Source organism: Hippocampus comes, unplaced genomic scaffold (assembly GCF_001891065.2).
Source record: "Hippocampus comes isolate QL1 unplaced genomic scaffold, H_comes_QL1_v1.1 scaffold186, whole genome shotgun sequence".
Lineage (NCBI taxonomy): Eukaryota > Metazoa > Chordata > Actinopteri > Syngnathiformes > Syngnathidae > Hippocampus > Hippocampus comes.
This window is the reverse complement of record NW_017806236.1, coordinates 1,956,958-1,974,457: the sequence shown is the minus strand read 5'-3', so window position 1 is coordinate 1,974,457 and position 17,500 is coordinate 1,956,958. Positions and strand designations below refer to the sequence as shown.

Sequence of the window (17,500 nt, the reverse complement as noted above, 5' to 3'; positions counted from 1 at the left end):
ATTGGCTGCGTACTTCCAAAAATGTGTCTGTGGCTGAGCTGTTCTGCAATTGGAGGTTGTGCGGTGTTGGTAAAAACCAGCCATGGCGGCTTTGCACAAGCACCCTTCATTTGCAGTCTGGACGTGGAGGGGTTAATAAACATGACAGAGCAACATGAGATGCACTGAGTTTTTCTGGATGCTTAAAATTGTGAAAGCAAATGCATATTATGTCTCCTTTAAGAGCCATTCAATGATTTACTTTTCAAATCTTGGAGGGTTATCATTCCAGTGAGGAGCATCATTAATTTTCACGTGTTTGGCTGGCGACCACTACAGGATGTAGCCACCAAGCACCTTGCCCAAACTCAGCTGGGATAAGCTCCAGCAGACCTGCAACACTGATGCGACATGTTGTCTTTGCATTAGGCTAATTTCTGCCTGTTCACTTCATTAGGCGCACCGACACAATTCAAAGAATAAATGAATGGCTCCAATTAGTGCTCAGTTTTGCCAGTGTCAGTTATTTCAAGTACAATAAACGTAGGGCCAAATGCATCCATCTATGAGCATTGTTACCATTGCAAAGACTAAATATTGGATATGGTTCAATATGGGATCTGATTAGATTGTGGAGGTGTGCCTCCAAGCTGTGGCCTGTGAGTGTGAAAACCAGTGCAAGTTCTTCAATTGCATCTAAAAGCATTGCGCTGTATGCATGCAAAACTAATATTCTACACTGCGGGGGCACAGCACAGGTGGAGAGAAACAGCACATGTACAAAACTAACGATCCCTCATCCATTCACTTATTTATCTGACCAGCAATGCACCCATCTAACGCTGATGCAATATTAACTAGCGCTAAAGGAGAACAACAGATCCAGTGGAATCAAAGGGAGGGATGACTGGGGAGGTTTGGTGATGGATGGATCAAGGGAAACTTTCAGGGCAAGAGCTGTAGAACAGCACCCCTCAGAGGCCAAAAAAACAAAAAAAAAGCAACGTGATCTCGAAGTGAATCAGGGAAAAAAAACAAAAAAAAAAACATTGATAGACAGAAACCCGGGACTAAATGAGATCTGGAAGGACCTCGGTGATCAGGGCCACAGCATTTCTTATTTACACACCCTCCCTCAGTCCCACACACAAACACCCATGCACAAAGACACACGGCAAAACATGTCTTATTTACCAGCTTACGTCTGCACTATTTATGTGGCACCAGGGAGTAGCGCAGAGGAGAGGAAGAGAGGAGAGGGGATAAAATATGCATAGGGGCTGGTTCTTCTGGGACGCACGGGGGGAGTCTGAGTGAGGGAGGCGGGAAGACAAAAAAAAAAAAAAAAAAGCAAGGCAGGGAGAAAGACCGGAAAAGTGAAAATGAATGATAAAAACGTGAGCGGCGAGCCCCAGCATACTGGCACTATCAACGGGACTGTGTTGTGTGGAAGGAGGGACAGAGTTGGAAGTCGGCAAAATGAAGGAGCGAAGAAGGAATCAGTCTCGAGGGAGAGGGGATGATGCAGCGATGTGTCCGTGCTGCAATGACCCCTGGGTGTGTTGCGCGTGTGTGCGTGCATGAGCGAGATAGAGGACGAGAGTTGAAGCTGGACATCATATCAACCCTCTGAGGCCTTGAAAGAGGCCAAAGCCTTTTCGAGCTAGTCAAGCAGCAGTCTTCATCCATCCACACCTCATTAAAACACACACACAAATAACCCTGTTCTATACACACACACACACACACGCGCACACACATGCGCGATAAATGCTAGCAGTGGCATTAACCTCCTTGGTAGGAGCTCTCCATCTCTGCCAGTCGGCCTTTCTGTCCAGCCCACTTAGAGAGCCCTCCTGTGGGACGATGGAGCGGTGGCACAGCAGACTGAGGCTGCAGGTTATCACACACACACACACACACACACACACACACACACACACACACACACACACACACACACACACACACACACACACACACACGAGGAATGGACACTAAACAGTTAAGGTGGATCAAGCCTTAAGTGCAGCTGCCAAAGGGGAAGAAATACAGTGAGTTGACTGCACCCCTAAAAAAAAAAAAAAAAAAAAGAATGAACCTTTCATGACCTCACACAACCTTTTAAACGAGGCAAAGCGCATGGAGGGTAGGATAGGCCATTCAGTGAGCATTATAACATTTTAGTTGATAGGGTCGAGTTGATTGTTGATTAACTTTTCATTTCAACACTGGCATGGAAACGTGAAGTTCTGGACATTCTCCAATGTAATTCAAAATAATATTTGAAAAATAGCAATGAATGACTGAATTATGATCTGTTACCTTAAATTCAATTAGCGAAATGCCAAGCAACACATCATTCGATGATGATGATGGAAAAAAAAAAAAAGTTGGAATATTTCACAAATGTACAAACAATAAACCATTTTATTTTTTGTATTCAGTGAGTCATAAATTATTAATTAGTGATAATAAGATTATAAGATAAATAAATACACCGTAAGTGTAACATTTGTGTCTCCTAATGCTTTTTTATTATTATTTACAAGAACTCAAATGACTGACTACTCACTGGAATTGCAAGAAAAAAAAAACTCTTTCAGGGACAGTGGTTACTACAGTGGATAGCTTATCATGTTATCAGGTTACAGGGTGCATGAAAGGGTTAAATTCTAATTAACCAATTAAAAAAATACATATTGATGGATTCATACCTTTCTGACACTGTAAAGGTGGCTTTTTCAATTCATGTGGCGATGAGATCATTTGAAGGCTCATCGATCAACACAAAGTAAGATTTTCATAGGTGAGGAGTCACCCGAGACTGTGCATAAGTAAGAGGAATGACTGTGACTTGTGTCTGTGTGGACATTAACCGACAGGGTCCAACAGTTATCCTGCTGTTAAATTGACTGGCCGGCCATATGCCCACCACCTTCGGTCTTACATCATGGCCGCTGTGCGTGTGTCTTTTGGCTGCAAATAAATCCTGTCAACAGTCGCCGGCTTTACATGGAGCCATGTATTTATGATTAGAATGCATCCGAATGACCAAACGGAACGAACATGCTCCATCTAAACACCTCAGTCGGAATGAAAAGGTCGAATCCGAATGGAAATTCGTTCGGATTCAGAGGGATGGTCTATTCCTCTTCCAAATTCGAATGAGCGTCATGTAAACAGTTCAATTAGAATAGCCAAACTGCCTCCAGTCTGCGCATATTCTGTCTTGATGTGAATTTGTAGTGATGTCGTCAGATACGCGCATTGAAATGAGAGCATCACAGGTGACCAGAAATATTCATTCAGAATGATTTCGATCAGTTTGAGCCAAAAAAAAAGTCTACGTGTAAATTGTCAGCTTTGCATTTTTTAGATAATGGATCAGACATCCAGTCTGGGAGCTGTTAAAGCTCCTGAGATCGAATGAACTTCAGCGATGACTGATCTTCAGCAGGGGCTTTTAAGCAGCGCAGTCAACATTAGGTTAGGAAAAGTACACAATGCTAGTTATTTGTTCGAAGCAAAGGTTCAAGATTAAATTCCAAGCAGATGTTTATTATTCATTGAGTATCCACTAAAATGACGCCTGTGGTTCTGTCGCCGATTACGTCAAAAAATATCTGCAGTGGGATCTTTAAATTGTGTTTTGTTGACGCTGCATTAATTATTAAAACTATCATCGTTGTGCTGGCAAAAAAAAAAAAATGCTCATATTTATCATGGTGTGCAAATAAAACTGTGGCATAAATTTTGTATTAAAATCATGTGTGGTGTTTCTAGTGCTTTTCGCATCGCATAAAGTGAAGAAGATCACACACATCTTCCACTTTCGGCTGACTGGTCTGTCGCGACATGACTCAAGTACATGTTGAAATGCAAAATCAGCGATTAAGTTCGGAACTGATCAAGCCACAGTTGGCCGATGATCGACACTTGGATGACTGATCCCATCTACTATTTGAACATGCACGCACGCACGCACCCCCCCTCCCCCCACACACACACACACAGGAATGCCATCATAAAACAAAAAAAAAGCCTATTACTGAGACATGAGATGAGGTTTCCGTTGCTTCTGTCCTGATTCAGACCTGATGGACTGACAAGTGACCCAACTGAAGTTTTTTTTCATTTTTCTTGTGCAGAGCGTGCCTGTTAAGATAATTTCGTTGCACGAATGTGTAATGACAATAAAGCAATCCAATCCAAGTATGCGATGCAACCAACCTACCTGCAGTTCGGTCTGAAAGAAGAACTTCTGGGGACACTGCGAACAGTCGTATATCTTGTCCTCTTGACCGTGTACTGCAAAGATGTGCTGTTGCAGCTTGTTGGCCTGTACAAACACTGGAGGAGAAAGGACATGGGGTAAACATATCACTGACAAAACAAATAACTGAAAGAATAAATACAATTAAGGAAGTGGGGGAACAAGACATGATGTGAAATGTTTGAACCATTGAGGAGTAACAGCGGAAGCATCAAAATATCTGGAGAACTTTTTCGACTTGGCTTCACCACGGCATCAATTCTGCATTGGGTGAGCTCAGGTCGAATGAAACCATTCAAGACAATAAGAGGTGAGATGATAAATAGTGACGTAGCTGCACAAACAATCACAGGTTTAAAGGAAACGCAAGAGTGCGGGAGAGCAGCCAAGAGGAGGAAGCAGGGGAAATAAGCTGAGAAGAACAAGAAGATCTATCCTCAGTAGACCTTGTGATATTTATCAATAAATTATCTCTCCCTTTTAAACTTCTGCTCCAGTGTTGTTTCATAGAGTTTTTTTTTCTTATCATCGTTCTTTCTTTTGCTCCTCTTTTGTTTCGGTAAACTTCTGGTTTTCACTGAGTGGGTTATGTGTTGAATTATTAAGACTCCCCATTGGAGTGGTGGCCATTTTACTAATTCATAGGGCCACCAAGGAATAGAGTTAAAGTTTAAAGCATTGCTGTGCACCTGGGGAACGAGCACACAACACAAGACTCAACTCAACAACTCGGGAAGGCCAAGAGAGAGATGAAGTGACATGGAGAGCCTAAGTGCGTGTACGGGGAGGGACGGGGAAGACGCAGAGAGAGAGAGTCAGAACGAGGGAGGGTCAAAAACAAAGGTAGACTTGGTAGAAAAGAGAGTCATTGCTGCAAAGCATTAGCTCCGCCTCCTGATTTTTTTTCCCCCAAATATCATAGTACTGTGCTGTAGCATCTCCGCAGTGGTGGTGGGTGAATTAGTGTTTGATTTCTATTAGCTCCAACCGTCTGTGATGCGCTGAGTGCAACTGAGGGATCACGAGGGCGCTTACGACCACCACTTGCGCAGACAGTTGACAAGTGGGGGACAAAAAAAGGGTTTAAAATCTCTCGGTTTTTGCCTTTATTAATTTCATTCACTCACTGATGAAAATATTGATCATGAATCATAAATGAATTAAAATTGACTATTTTACATATGTTAACTCCCCCCCCCTTATCGAAGGATAAACTGCAGCAATCCACTTGTCCATCTGTCCGTTTTAAAAATCCCTTGAGCACAATTTTTTTATTTTTTGGGGGGGATGATGGAAATGCAAACAAACTACAAGAACCAATGACGCAAACACGACTTCTTGGTGGCTACGGGGCTGAGAGGCTAATCAAGCACTCATAGCCTCCAAAGTTCCCTGCAGACTGTCCTTGAAGGTGAACGCGCGCTGTTTTTCCTCTCACCTGTGAAGCAGACGGGACACTTGAAGGTACCTCCCATGCCTTCAAAACTGTGTTCTATCAGGTGGCAGAGCAGCTTGGCAGGTGAATCAAACATCTGGTTACACAGCTTGCACTCGTGATTGATGCCCTCCTCTGCAAATAGGACACGGATACATGTGCACGTTAAGGCTGGCTCGAGCAAAAATAAATAAATAAATAAATAAAAACAAACAAACAAAAAAACGGGAACATATTCAACACTTAATAATCCAGCATTCACCACAGATGTTTGTTGCAGATACAGAAGGCAGACCAACACGACGAGGTAACGGCACACGTATCGAAAGCAGGATAGAAACAACTAAACCCGGGTGGGTTACAAGTTTAGCACGATTGACCAGAGCACTCATTTTTGTTCCATGGCTGTCACCGCGCTAATTAGTGAGTGGATGCTTTTAAATAACATTAAATTCCTTGCTGGAGGTCACGCATAAAACAAATAATCTCCTTTGATAAAAGCCTGACCGGCACAGACGCATTTTTGCCCATCGGGGGCATTTGTTTTTGCGATACATCAGTCATGTCCATTCTCTTCTCATCTCTGCCACATGTTCTGCTTTTATTTTCCATCCCCTCTCGTACATTTAACACCCAACGGCCCCAGTGGTACGTGTGCCCCAACTGGTAATTGCCTGTCCTCCCCACCGGAGCTGTGAGTGATCTACCTCCATGCTGGAGCCACCCTTCCCTCTCTCGGTCCTCGTTATCCTCCCACCCCCACTGTCCGATGCATCCCCGACTTAGCTCGTGGCTCACTCCATTTATCCTCATCTCAGTCCCTCCGTCGCTGATTAATTTGGATGGCCCAAAGCCCATTTACTTGTACCATTAAAAAGTTGGACCTAACGTCCGTAATTTAATGATATAATGGTATGACATTCAAGTTTTTATTTGAAGTTTTATTAGCGCACAGCTGCATAATTTGGTGCGTCACGGTTTTTCATCACGTACTGTACCATTGGCACAACTCACAATTGCACTGCATGCTTTTGTATAAATGTATTTAAAAAAAAAAAAAAAACGGGAGCCAGGCTGCTCTTTTATAAAAGGCCACGCGTCCATCTGCTGCCTGCATCTGCACTTTTTTTCCTTTTCTTTTTTTTTGTTTCCTGCTAGAAGAATTCTGCTTGGCACACCATCGAAAAAGTTAATGGCTTGTGTCTCACGCTCACTGTCCCTTCATGATGGCTATCTCGCAGCACCCCCTAAGTGATGAGTAATAAAGGATTAAATATGAAATCAAGAGCAAAGATGGAACACGACAGCGCGACCATGCACATTATTACACCTTTCCATCAATATATGGAAACAATGCGCATATCTCTACTTATAAAGTATTAATACCACAACCGTGTCCTGTGATAAGCGACACAAATAGAAGACGCCGTTTTTGTACGCACGCGTTCGACAGTCAGCAACAACAAGCTGCAGGCGATTGTGAAGTTAATAACATCTTCAGTCATACACCCATGACACCCATACTGACAAGCACACACACATACACACGCACAGACAAAGATTCCCATCTTTCCTTGCCTCAAAGGCCGACATGGGTGCCCTAATCCTGCTTCAATAGCTGTGTGTGTGTGTGTGTGTGTGTGTGTGTGTGTGTGTGTGTGTGTGTGTGTGTGTGTGTGTGTGTGTGTGAGAGAGAGGTGCCACACAGGCTTATGAGGATGGTATGCTCCACCACTGGCATCCCCGTAAACATCACCTCATTCGAGCTCACATACACACGCGCGCACAGACAAACCTCAAAAGGCCGCCGGGCTGTGTGGGACGCCAGAGAGCCCGAGACCCAGCGAGCCTGATAGAGAAGTTCATTAGCATTGACTCGGAGATTGAAGCGGCGGGGGTTTGTCACATGGTGATCGGCGCACATAAAGAGAGGGTGGATGCGAGCGGGAGACGTTTATAGCGCTGCACTTAAATCAGTTGCCGTATTTCACACTGCAAATCTGATCTTGCTTTGTAGTATACAGAGATCAGAATGAATGTGGTCAGTGATTTTTACAGAGTGAGGGAATTAAGTGGTTATACTTTAATCAAGTGCAGTAAGTAGAAACGAAAAGAGCGAGAGACAGTTTTGAAGGGAAAACATTTGGATTTTTCAGACATATAATTGGGCTGTCCGGAACAAGGGCAGAGGCACAAGCCTCCAGCCACTGTTCAAATGTGTGTGCGCGTGTGTGTGTGTGTCATGAAAGAGTTCTCTTTTGTGACAAATACATTGTTTTGATCAGTATGTGTGAGGACGGCACGCTCTGTATGCCGTCTCCCTCTGAGACCAGGTCCATGTGCGAGGATTTGTGTATGCGACCCATAGTGAGATGACAAAGTCGCCGAGCATCCTGCCGTTACACTTTGTCTCCCAGCGTGCATTTGACACACACACATACGCACACATGCTAGCACACGCGCACAAGCATGGGAGGCCCATACTGGGACAGGGAACGCAGGGGGGGGGAAATGAAAGAGAGACCAAAAAAAAGAGACAGCCAGGGTGAAGGTTAATACTTGGACTTTGTAACGGAACAATGAATTTTAGGGAGATTTTTTTGGGGGGATCGTTTTGTCTTCCACACATTTAATAAAAACTTTCACTGAGAGAGAACTAAAAGTGTACAGTACCTGGAGCAGGCCCATGGCTCTGCGGGCTGCTCTATCAGCTACTAACAATTCTCATAATATTCCAGACCGTGATTAATTGGTTGCTATGACAAATTTCATGAGAAGCAGGGCACTAGGAAGACATTTTTGCTTCATTTCCTATTTTATTTTGTTTTTTTACATTTTCAGGGACAGAATGTTAATGGAGCTCGTTGTTACACAGAGAGAACATAGGGTCACTTTATTGATGTTAAATTATTGAACGTTGAAATGTTTGAATAAAACGTATTAAGGATTGTGCTTAAAGGGACATTTCCTTCAAGAGGAAGCATTTTATTTTGGATCTGGATATCTGGAAAGAAAATATTGAAACCAGATTATGTCCGTAGTCCCAAGACTGACCTGTAAGAGGCAGCGTGGTGCCACAGGGCATCCAAACTGCCGGAAAATACAAAGAGGAAAAGGTAGTTGTAGTAACAGAAGAAATAGAGGAAGCTAGGACAACTGTTTTCTGCTGTGGCTTATTTGGTGACTCCATTCCAGTTGAAAACGGGGGAATAACTTGTCTGACCCAGTAAATATTCCACAGGATTTTCATTTACAATTGTCACAACCATTTTTTGAGCAGAAGGGAGGAGGGGAAAAAATGACTATGAACAAATCTCACAAAAGAGGATAACGGCTAAGGATAATCTTTGAAATAATATCACCTTTGCTAATTTCGATTGTGAGGGCGAATGCTCATAGTTGGCCTGGCTGTTGGTATCTATGTACGCCGCGTTAGCTTGAGTCTCTCTTCTTACCCTCCACTTTCTCTGCTAATTGACCAGAGGAGGGGGACCAGGTGGCATCACTGTACACACACACACACACACACACACACACACACACACACACACACACACACACACACTGAGTGAAACATGCAGCAGAGCATAAATGAGCTCCCAGTTCCCTAAGGTGGCTGCCTACCCCTTTTACATACCACACACACACACACACACACACCAACTGTCTTACCATAGACTGAAGCTCTCTGGGGTATTCAAGCACCCACTAACCCTAAAATCCCACGCCCCTTTTTCCTCTATTGCTATCCCGGCACTGGCTGCAGGGGGTCTCTGGGGTACCAACCCTCCATTACTGCCCCTCCTCGCACTTGTCAAGCCTCTCCTTCCCAAAAGTATGTGAATCTGTGTGTATGTGTGTGTATGTGTGTGTGGGTTGAAGGCGCATGTGAGTGTGTGTTTGGTGTCTTGCGGCGCAGAGGCCGTCAAGGATGCCAGGCGCTAGATGGCCAGGACAGCAAGGGGGACGGCAGCCAAAAGCGAGGTACGGAGGGAAAAAGACGGATGCAGTCGGGACGGAGGGAGGGAGACGGCGGGATGAAAAGCAAGATGGGCAGAGGGTGGTGGTGGTTGGTGGTGGGGTGGGGGGCAACTAAGATGGCGGGAGATAAAGTGCAGCCAGGAGGAGAGCAGTGGATGGAAGGTGGAGGAATACGGAGCTCTCTAGGGGGTTCACTCAAGGTGTGTTTCCATAGCAACCAAGTGGTGGGGGTTCAGGGGTTCAGGGGGTGAGATTGACCCATTGGTAGTGTGGGGGCTGGACAATACACACATACACACACACATTCACACACACACAAACCTGCTGCAGTGCTGGAGGGGTCCCAAGTGTACCCCCACCTTACTCACCCTCTCTGTCTCGCTTGCTCACACACACACACACACACACACACACACACACACACACACACACACACACACACACACACACACACACACACACACACAGACAAAGAACGCTGCAGTGTGGAGGTCCCTCAGGTATCCTCCACCCACACACACACTTTCTCCCTTTCTTATTTTCTCTCTCTCCTCTAATTCTATCACTCGCTCTGCGAGGTAAATGTCAATATTTTCATCATCAGAATACTCCGTATTGCTCTGTGTGGTTTTTTTTCTTACTTTAAACTGAATGGCAATGAGAGAGTGTCCAACACTTAAAAGCAGGGTTTGAGATTGCTTTAGATTAATTTGTAGCCATCGCCCATTAACACCCCTTCGCCCCCCCTCCCCCCTCCAGAAAAATGCATCTGCAGTTCCAACACAGAGAGTCGTGATAGTACATTAAAGGAAAGCATTATTATACTGTGTTCTGCTAACTTCATGGTGTGTTTGTTTGCGAATCTCTCTGGGGCTGCAGGCCCACGCTGCAGCCATACAAAGACAACACAGAAACCAAGATGGCAAACAACACAAACAATGCATTTGATATGCTGTTGCCGTACATGACAAATGAAGCTGGTCTACGTATATTAAGATGCTTTCCAGTTGAAATGATCCTAAAAATGGCCATTTGGTGCAGCTGTGAGCAGTGGGGACTTGTGTTCTGAATACAAATAGGTCTTCCTGAGCCGGAACCTATCTAGCTATTTGTTAAACTGTCATAGATGTACAAATGTAGCCTACGCAAGACGATACAAGAGAATTGAAATGTATCTGTCCATATCAATAAATTGCTGCCTAGTGATCCAAATGACAAGACTTTTTGGACATACAAGCTGGCATTTGGGCGATTTTATTTCTTATTGTATTTGACAGAGAAAAATCAACTGGGTTTATGAAAAAAAAAAAAGAGTCACAACCAAACAGTAAAACATACACACGGGATTGGCAAGCAAGAGTAGCATATGGCGATAACCAGCAAGTGTTTGTGTAGAATGAAAGCAAGCACAAATTGAGCAGAGCCATGTGGCACACAAGTGCATGCATGTCTTGGAAGGAGAGTCTGTGTGTGTGTGTGGGGGGGGGGAACGTGTGTGTGTGTGTGTGTGTGTGTGTGTGTGTGTGTGTGTGTGTGTTAAGGATGGGTTTTCCCTCTCAGATTACATAACAGTAGAAATGTTCTGTGAAAGCCAGCAGCTCCTGTTACAAAAATAAAAAATACACACACACACACACACACACACACACACACACACACACACACACACACACACACACACACACACACACACACACAGGTCTATAAACAATCCTATGCCTCATATTAATACAGAGGTTTGAATACAGCGATGTGGCGAGTGGTCGGACCTTTTCACGCTGCTGTTCAGACAGTTTTTCACTTTGAAGTAAAACTTTTTTTTTTTTTTTTTTTTAGATACAAGCGCTGTATGGTGACACTGAACTTAACTGAGTTAGCTTCACAACCAGCAGGAGTTTGGCAGATAGTAAACGACTGATACAAAAAAAAGAGGCTTCAAGCTGTTTATGGCCATTGCCAGTTGATGTTTACTGTCAAACTAAACAAAATAAAAAGAATTCCATGTTGGGACATTTGAACACATGTAGACAGATAATATAACACTCCAGGCGTATGTTATGTAGTCTTTCCAAAAAACAACGAATATAGCAGCACTGAGGACAAAGCATCTCTGTCTCTACAGTATGTACACTCCCTCCATATGGCTGTGGTGCCCAGACCACAAGGAGCGGCACCATTTCCATTAAAGTGAAGCAAATAATGTGGCGCAGTTGTTTAATTAGTAGTAAAGTAAATCAAGTGAAATTTCATATTTTTATGAAGTATTATTGAGTGCGATATTTCTTGTTAAAAACATTCTCCAAAATGTTTTTTTTTTCGGGGGGGGGGGGGGCGGGATTGAATTCATGCCATTTCCATTTAATTTAAAGTGGAAGGATGATTCAGTCTGTATTTTAGGGCACCACTGTATCTAGTAACAAATTCAAATGCTAATGTCAGTCTACGTAGGCGAAAATGACGAAAAAAAATGTTAGCTTGTGTAAAAGCTGCTTCATTCTCATTCGCTGAACTTGAGTAGAAGTTAAAAGCAGAAAAAAAAATTGGCATGGCAACACCATGCCAGGATATCTTCCCTTCACAATGTGGAAAGCACTTGACCGCAACAACAAGCAGCTAATATGAATGTCTTGTATCATCCTATCATAATGAGACTTTAATTAACATTCAACAAGGAGAGCGGCACACATCATTGCTCCAGCCGTGGAATCATCGCTCAGGATTTTCACGGGAAAAGAGGGAATTACTGCTTCCTCCAATAAACACACGGAAAGCCTAACACACAGGCGCGCGCGCGCGCGCACACACACACACACGCACACACACACACACACACACACACACACACACACACACACACACACGCGCACGCGCGCGCGCGCATGCATGTGCGCGCTTTTTAGCTTGTTAGGAGGGATGAGGGTAATGAATGCAGAGTATATTTCTGTTTAGAATCTTAATTGAAAGCTTGAAAGTAGCCTGCAGGGAATAAGCTTAATCAGTGCGAATAAACCATAAACACACATCCGTGCACATGCAAAGAAGACAGAAACCTGGCACCTATGATAACATTTTCAACATAATGACCAGTCTTTCTTCTAATAGATTTGAACACCAACTCTTTTGTACAAACACTTGATCCTCCCATCACGCAGGTCCTGTTTGTTCATTTGTCTGTCAAAGTTGGGGAGGAAACAGTACTCTTCCATATTATCCATTCATTTTCAATCCCGCTTACCCTTCGATGGGGTCGTGCACTGTTTGCCGGCCGACGACTCACACTTTCAACCCCACCTATGGACAATTTAGTTTGTAATGAACCTAAGAAGCATGTTTTTAGAATGCGGAAGGAAGCCATATTGGATTGTCCAGAGAAAACCACACGTAACACAAGAGTATTTTAAAAGTCAGATTTTTTTTGGAGTCATTTATCGAAAGAATCGTTGACATTCCCCAAAAACTAAATAAATCAATAAATAAAGTTCTGGCTGTTCTGAAGGAATGGGTTGAACTTATTTGGCCGAATACTAATCTGTGATATTTGAACACCGACTATGTGAAAAGGTTAGCGTGCATGTCCGCATCCAGGGCTAATCACCATGGCAACAATAATCAAGGCTCTTATCGATGCAGTTGTTGAGGCGATCGAGAAAAGGGTCATCTTTTGACTGTCCATCAATGAGTGTGTTTTGAGAAAATATGCAATCGCAAGGTCACACCAAATGGATGTAAAGCGTGTAATAGGATGAGAGTGATTGACAGAAGGGTAACCAGGGAGATGCAATGGAGCCATTTGTGATTCACTTCTCATTCCTTTGGATGTATATGAGGGACGCAAGCGATGGTGTTTACCTACATGTAAATAATCCTATCCTGCAGCGAGTCTGTGCTTGTGTGTGTGTGTGTGTGTGTGTGTGTGTGTGTGTGTGTGTGTGTGTGTGTGTGTGTGTGTGTGTGTGTGAGAGAGAGAGAGAGAGAGAGATATCTATTTATTTTTTGCCTGGGTGTGTTTGTGTGCTTCTTTAATCTGCATTCTCAGGGGGAGTTGAAGGGAGCTAGCTGGCTTATCCTTGCCGCATTTTTGAAATACCACAAAAACACCTATCAAGAAAGACACCCACCTATGACGTGCGCACACACTTTTGCATGACGCGCTTGTCTTGTTTGTTAAGTAGCACGTGTTTGTTTTTGTTTTTTGTCAATGGCTCATTATTCCATTTGTACATTCCAACACTCCACGAGAACACGATTAGTGACCCCGTATGCTTGCGTGATGTAAAAGCGCAAGTCCTGAAAGAAGACGAAGCAAGAGAGGAGCCGAGCCAATAAGAGCGCACAGCAGGTTGCTAATAATGTCGCTCCAGCTGTTGCAGTTAACCTGCAAGCTGCCCATCTGGGCCCAGAGAGAGCGAGAAAGGTGGAGCAGGTGAGATCGACAGCAGATAACAGATAGGCTGCAAGTGCTCTGCTCCAATTGGACTGCTGATTTCGTCTCAATTAAAATGATACCAATGAAACTAATAGTGCAATAGTGCATCCAACTTCCGCAGATGAGACTTTGGACTGCAAAAAAAGCTAAATTATTCTTTTAAATAGGACTGGGAGGGAGGGAGGGGGAATCGGCTAAGTCATAAAAATTGACAGCAAAATTAATTAATCATTAAGCGCGATCACAAAAGAAAGATGGAGAGGAAAGAGAGCGGATCCTGTACCGCCAGCGACACATGGACATGCATGTTGACCATGAAAACACAGACACACTAGGAGTGACCTTGCTTCCTGCCCGCCATGTCCTCGCCCTACATATCCCCCACCAAGCCCTACTGCCTGTGTCCATGAACCCCTCGTTTGCGATGCCAGGCCGGGGCATGCCAAGATGCACCTCGCTGTGGCCCTACAAACAAAACAAGCAGGCGGGGTTTGACAACAAGCTTTTCCCGACGCTTTTATTTGCCACGAGTAGACGAGGAAAGAAATTGTGAGGGAGGTTGACGTCAGAATCATTTGATTCATATTGATTCAAAACTTTGGGAAAACACAGACACAAAAGACACAGAGCAAGCCAACTTTGCCCCACCTCCCCTAGAGCACAAATGCATCGCCCACACATACACACCCACACATAGAGTGATGGCATGCTAATGAAGACAGTAAATCATGACTAGGTCTCGTGTGGAAAAAGCTTCGCAGATAAGTGCCACGCGGTTGGAGACCTCCCGCAGCACAACACACGTATGTGCTTGTGTGTGTGGACTGCATTGTCTGTGATGCCTGCTGGCTGCAAACATGACTCCTGCGAGCGTTTCGAAGAGGCGCACAATAAACTATTCATTAACGATGAGACTTTAGCCACTGAAGATTGTCTGAGCAGTGGATTTCTTATCTGTATCTCAATCACGTGTTTGTCTTCCACTTCCAATTCATCCATCCATCCATCCATTTTCCGATCCGCTTCATCCTCACAAGTGTCGCGGGGGGTGCTGGAGCCTATCCCAGCTGTCTTTGGGTAGCAGGCGGCGTACACCCTGAACTGGTTGCCAGACAATCGCCGGGCATACAATGAAAAACAAACATTTACACTCACATTCACACCGAGGGACAACTTTGAGTGTTCAATCAGCCTGCCGTGGATGTTTTTGGAATGTGGGAGGAAACTGGAGTACCCGGAGAACACCCACGCAGTCCCGGGGAGAACATGCAAACTCCACACAGGGAGGCCGGAGCTGGTATTGAACCCGGTACCTCTGCACTGTGAGGTCGACGTGCTAACCACTGGACCACTGGGCTGCCCTCCACTTCCAATTCCATCACTCCAAACATTATTGTTGTTCTTTTGTTTGACTGTAGCCAGTTACAGCAGCTCCATTAACCTTTTCCTTTATTTGTATGTCCCTGTTTTTATTTTTGTGTTTTTTTTTTTACCATTTACTACTTTTATTGTGTCGTTCAAAACTACTACAACGTTTTAGCCATGATGATGGAGCAGGCGTTGATTTATTTATTTAGTATGTACAGCACTTTGATTCCACAGTGGTTGTTATATACATATTTTTTTAACATGCTCTTTAAATACAGTTAAATTTAGTTAATTTTGCACTTACAGTGCTCTCCCAAATGTTGAAAGGTGAAAAACATCCGTCCTGCACTGCGTTTGGCTGGAACTGGGGGCTTGGGAAAGGTGGGGGCAGGAGGGGGATTTATTAACAGTTCTAACGAATGAAAATACAAATAGGAAGGAAAATAATTGTCTCTAATCAGATTGGTTAATGTCCAAATACGCGTACACATTTGCACACCTGATCACACTCACGTTTATTTCCAAAACACAAAGGAATCATTTGGTTACCATTTCCAAGAGTGGAAACCTGGCCAAACTATTTAAATTGCCAATGCGCTGCATTTAAATAATAAACTACTTGCTTTTTCTTTTGCTCTCACCCACCAGCACACAAAACACACACTTTCCCTTTGTCTGCTTCAAATACAAACAAATAAATAAATCAACACACAGCTATTAATTATTCTGAGGCAGGAATCAAATATACATGTGCCTAGAGATTCCTGTGTGTGTGCGTGCGAGTGCAACTTGTAAAGAGAATCCCCAAAGATGGATGGAAAGGCAGCCCCGCGGAGCAACTGACGCACAAGAGCAGAGCAATGAAGAACAGTCAGGTAAACAGTGGCATTTGAGAACAGAAAATGCCGACATTTTGCTGCTTTTTGCACGATTAAACCACTAAAGTCTGATTTGTTCATTAAAACAGCATAAGGTAAACCCATCCAATACTTGACATTAGGTGTATCAAGTTTGTCTTTATGACGATCACTACAAATGCGTGGTCATAGATGACAACTATCTCACCAGAGATTTTCCTCATGCAGTCTGATGTGAAAGTGGATGAAAGCTGGGAAATTGCAATCAAACAAATGATCAATTATGGCTTTATTCGCGCTAGAAAGATGTAATCAATCAGTTCTGTGTCAGAGGAACAACTATACAATGTAACGCATCAACTCTTCTCTGAGCTCATCAGTACAGCACTACTATCGTTCTCTGCAGAACCATCCATTGCTGAAAGGGTTAAAGCGACACTGCAAAGATGCTAACTAGCATTAGCATTAAGGTGGCGGCTCTTTTTTCAGGCAATTGAGAGGCTGTTTTAAATACACAAAGTGTAACTCTGTTTGTTTTATAAATTGAAGATTTTTGTAAAGTGTCTTACATTCACTGCCACCATAAAACGCTCCAGTCTGTGCTTGCAAGTCAAAGCGAAAATTTGATTGAAAGATGGCAAAAAGGCACCACTGTATTTATGAAGTTAACATTTTTGATGCAGCTTTTGTCAATAGATTGTGTATGTCTACCTCATGAAATGGCAAATGAGTGTGTTGTTATGCTACATTTCGTTTCTCCGAAGTACAGCACAGCTATAAGTGAACACTTTTTCTCTCAGTAGAGCAAAACAAATAACAATGAGCAATAACATGGCATTCAATCAACCCATATTGTTGTTCTCTGCTAGATTCCCTTCTGGAGCGAACTAATAACACAAAAACATTTTTCACTCAAAAAACTGTCGAATAATGGAAAATTGTATTGTCATGAAGCCACAAATTTTCCACTACACCAGCCTCGTAATACCCAATGCAGTGGCACACACTTTTGCGCATCAAACTGCAAAAAAAATAGATATCCAATGTTAAAAAAGCATAAAGTATTTGATAGAGGATTAAACATTTAGCTTCTCTCTCACACACACACACACACACACACACACACACACACACACACACACACACACACACACACACACACGAGCGCGCAGTAAAAC

The 17,500-nt window shown here is 43.6% G+C and overlaps 1 protein-coding gene across 3 annotated transcripts in view; it reads right to left on the bottom strand.

The window, feature by feature from the left end:
• znf423 (zinc finger protein 423) overlaps positions 1 to 17,500 on the bottom strand; it is a 121,329-nt gene that overhangs the window by 7,124 nt on the left and 96,705 nt on the right. For all 3 annotated transcript variants that reach the window (XM_019857052.1, XM_019857054.1, XM_019857055.1), the window contains 2 exons: positions 5,694 to 5,825; positions 4,217 to 4,332 (listed from right to left, as the gene is read on the bottom strand). In XM_019857052.1, the coding sequence (XP_019712611.1) occupies positions 4,217 to 4,332; positions 5,694 to 5,825 (248 nt within the window). The remainder of the gene's footprint in view (positions 1 to 4,216; positions 4,333 to 5,693; positions 5,826 to 17,500) is intronic.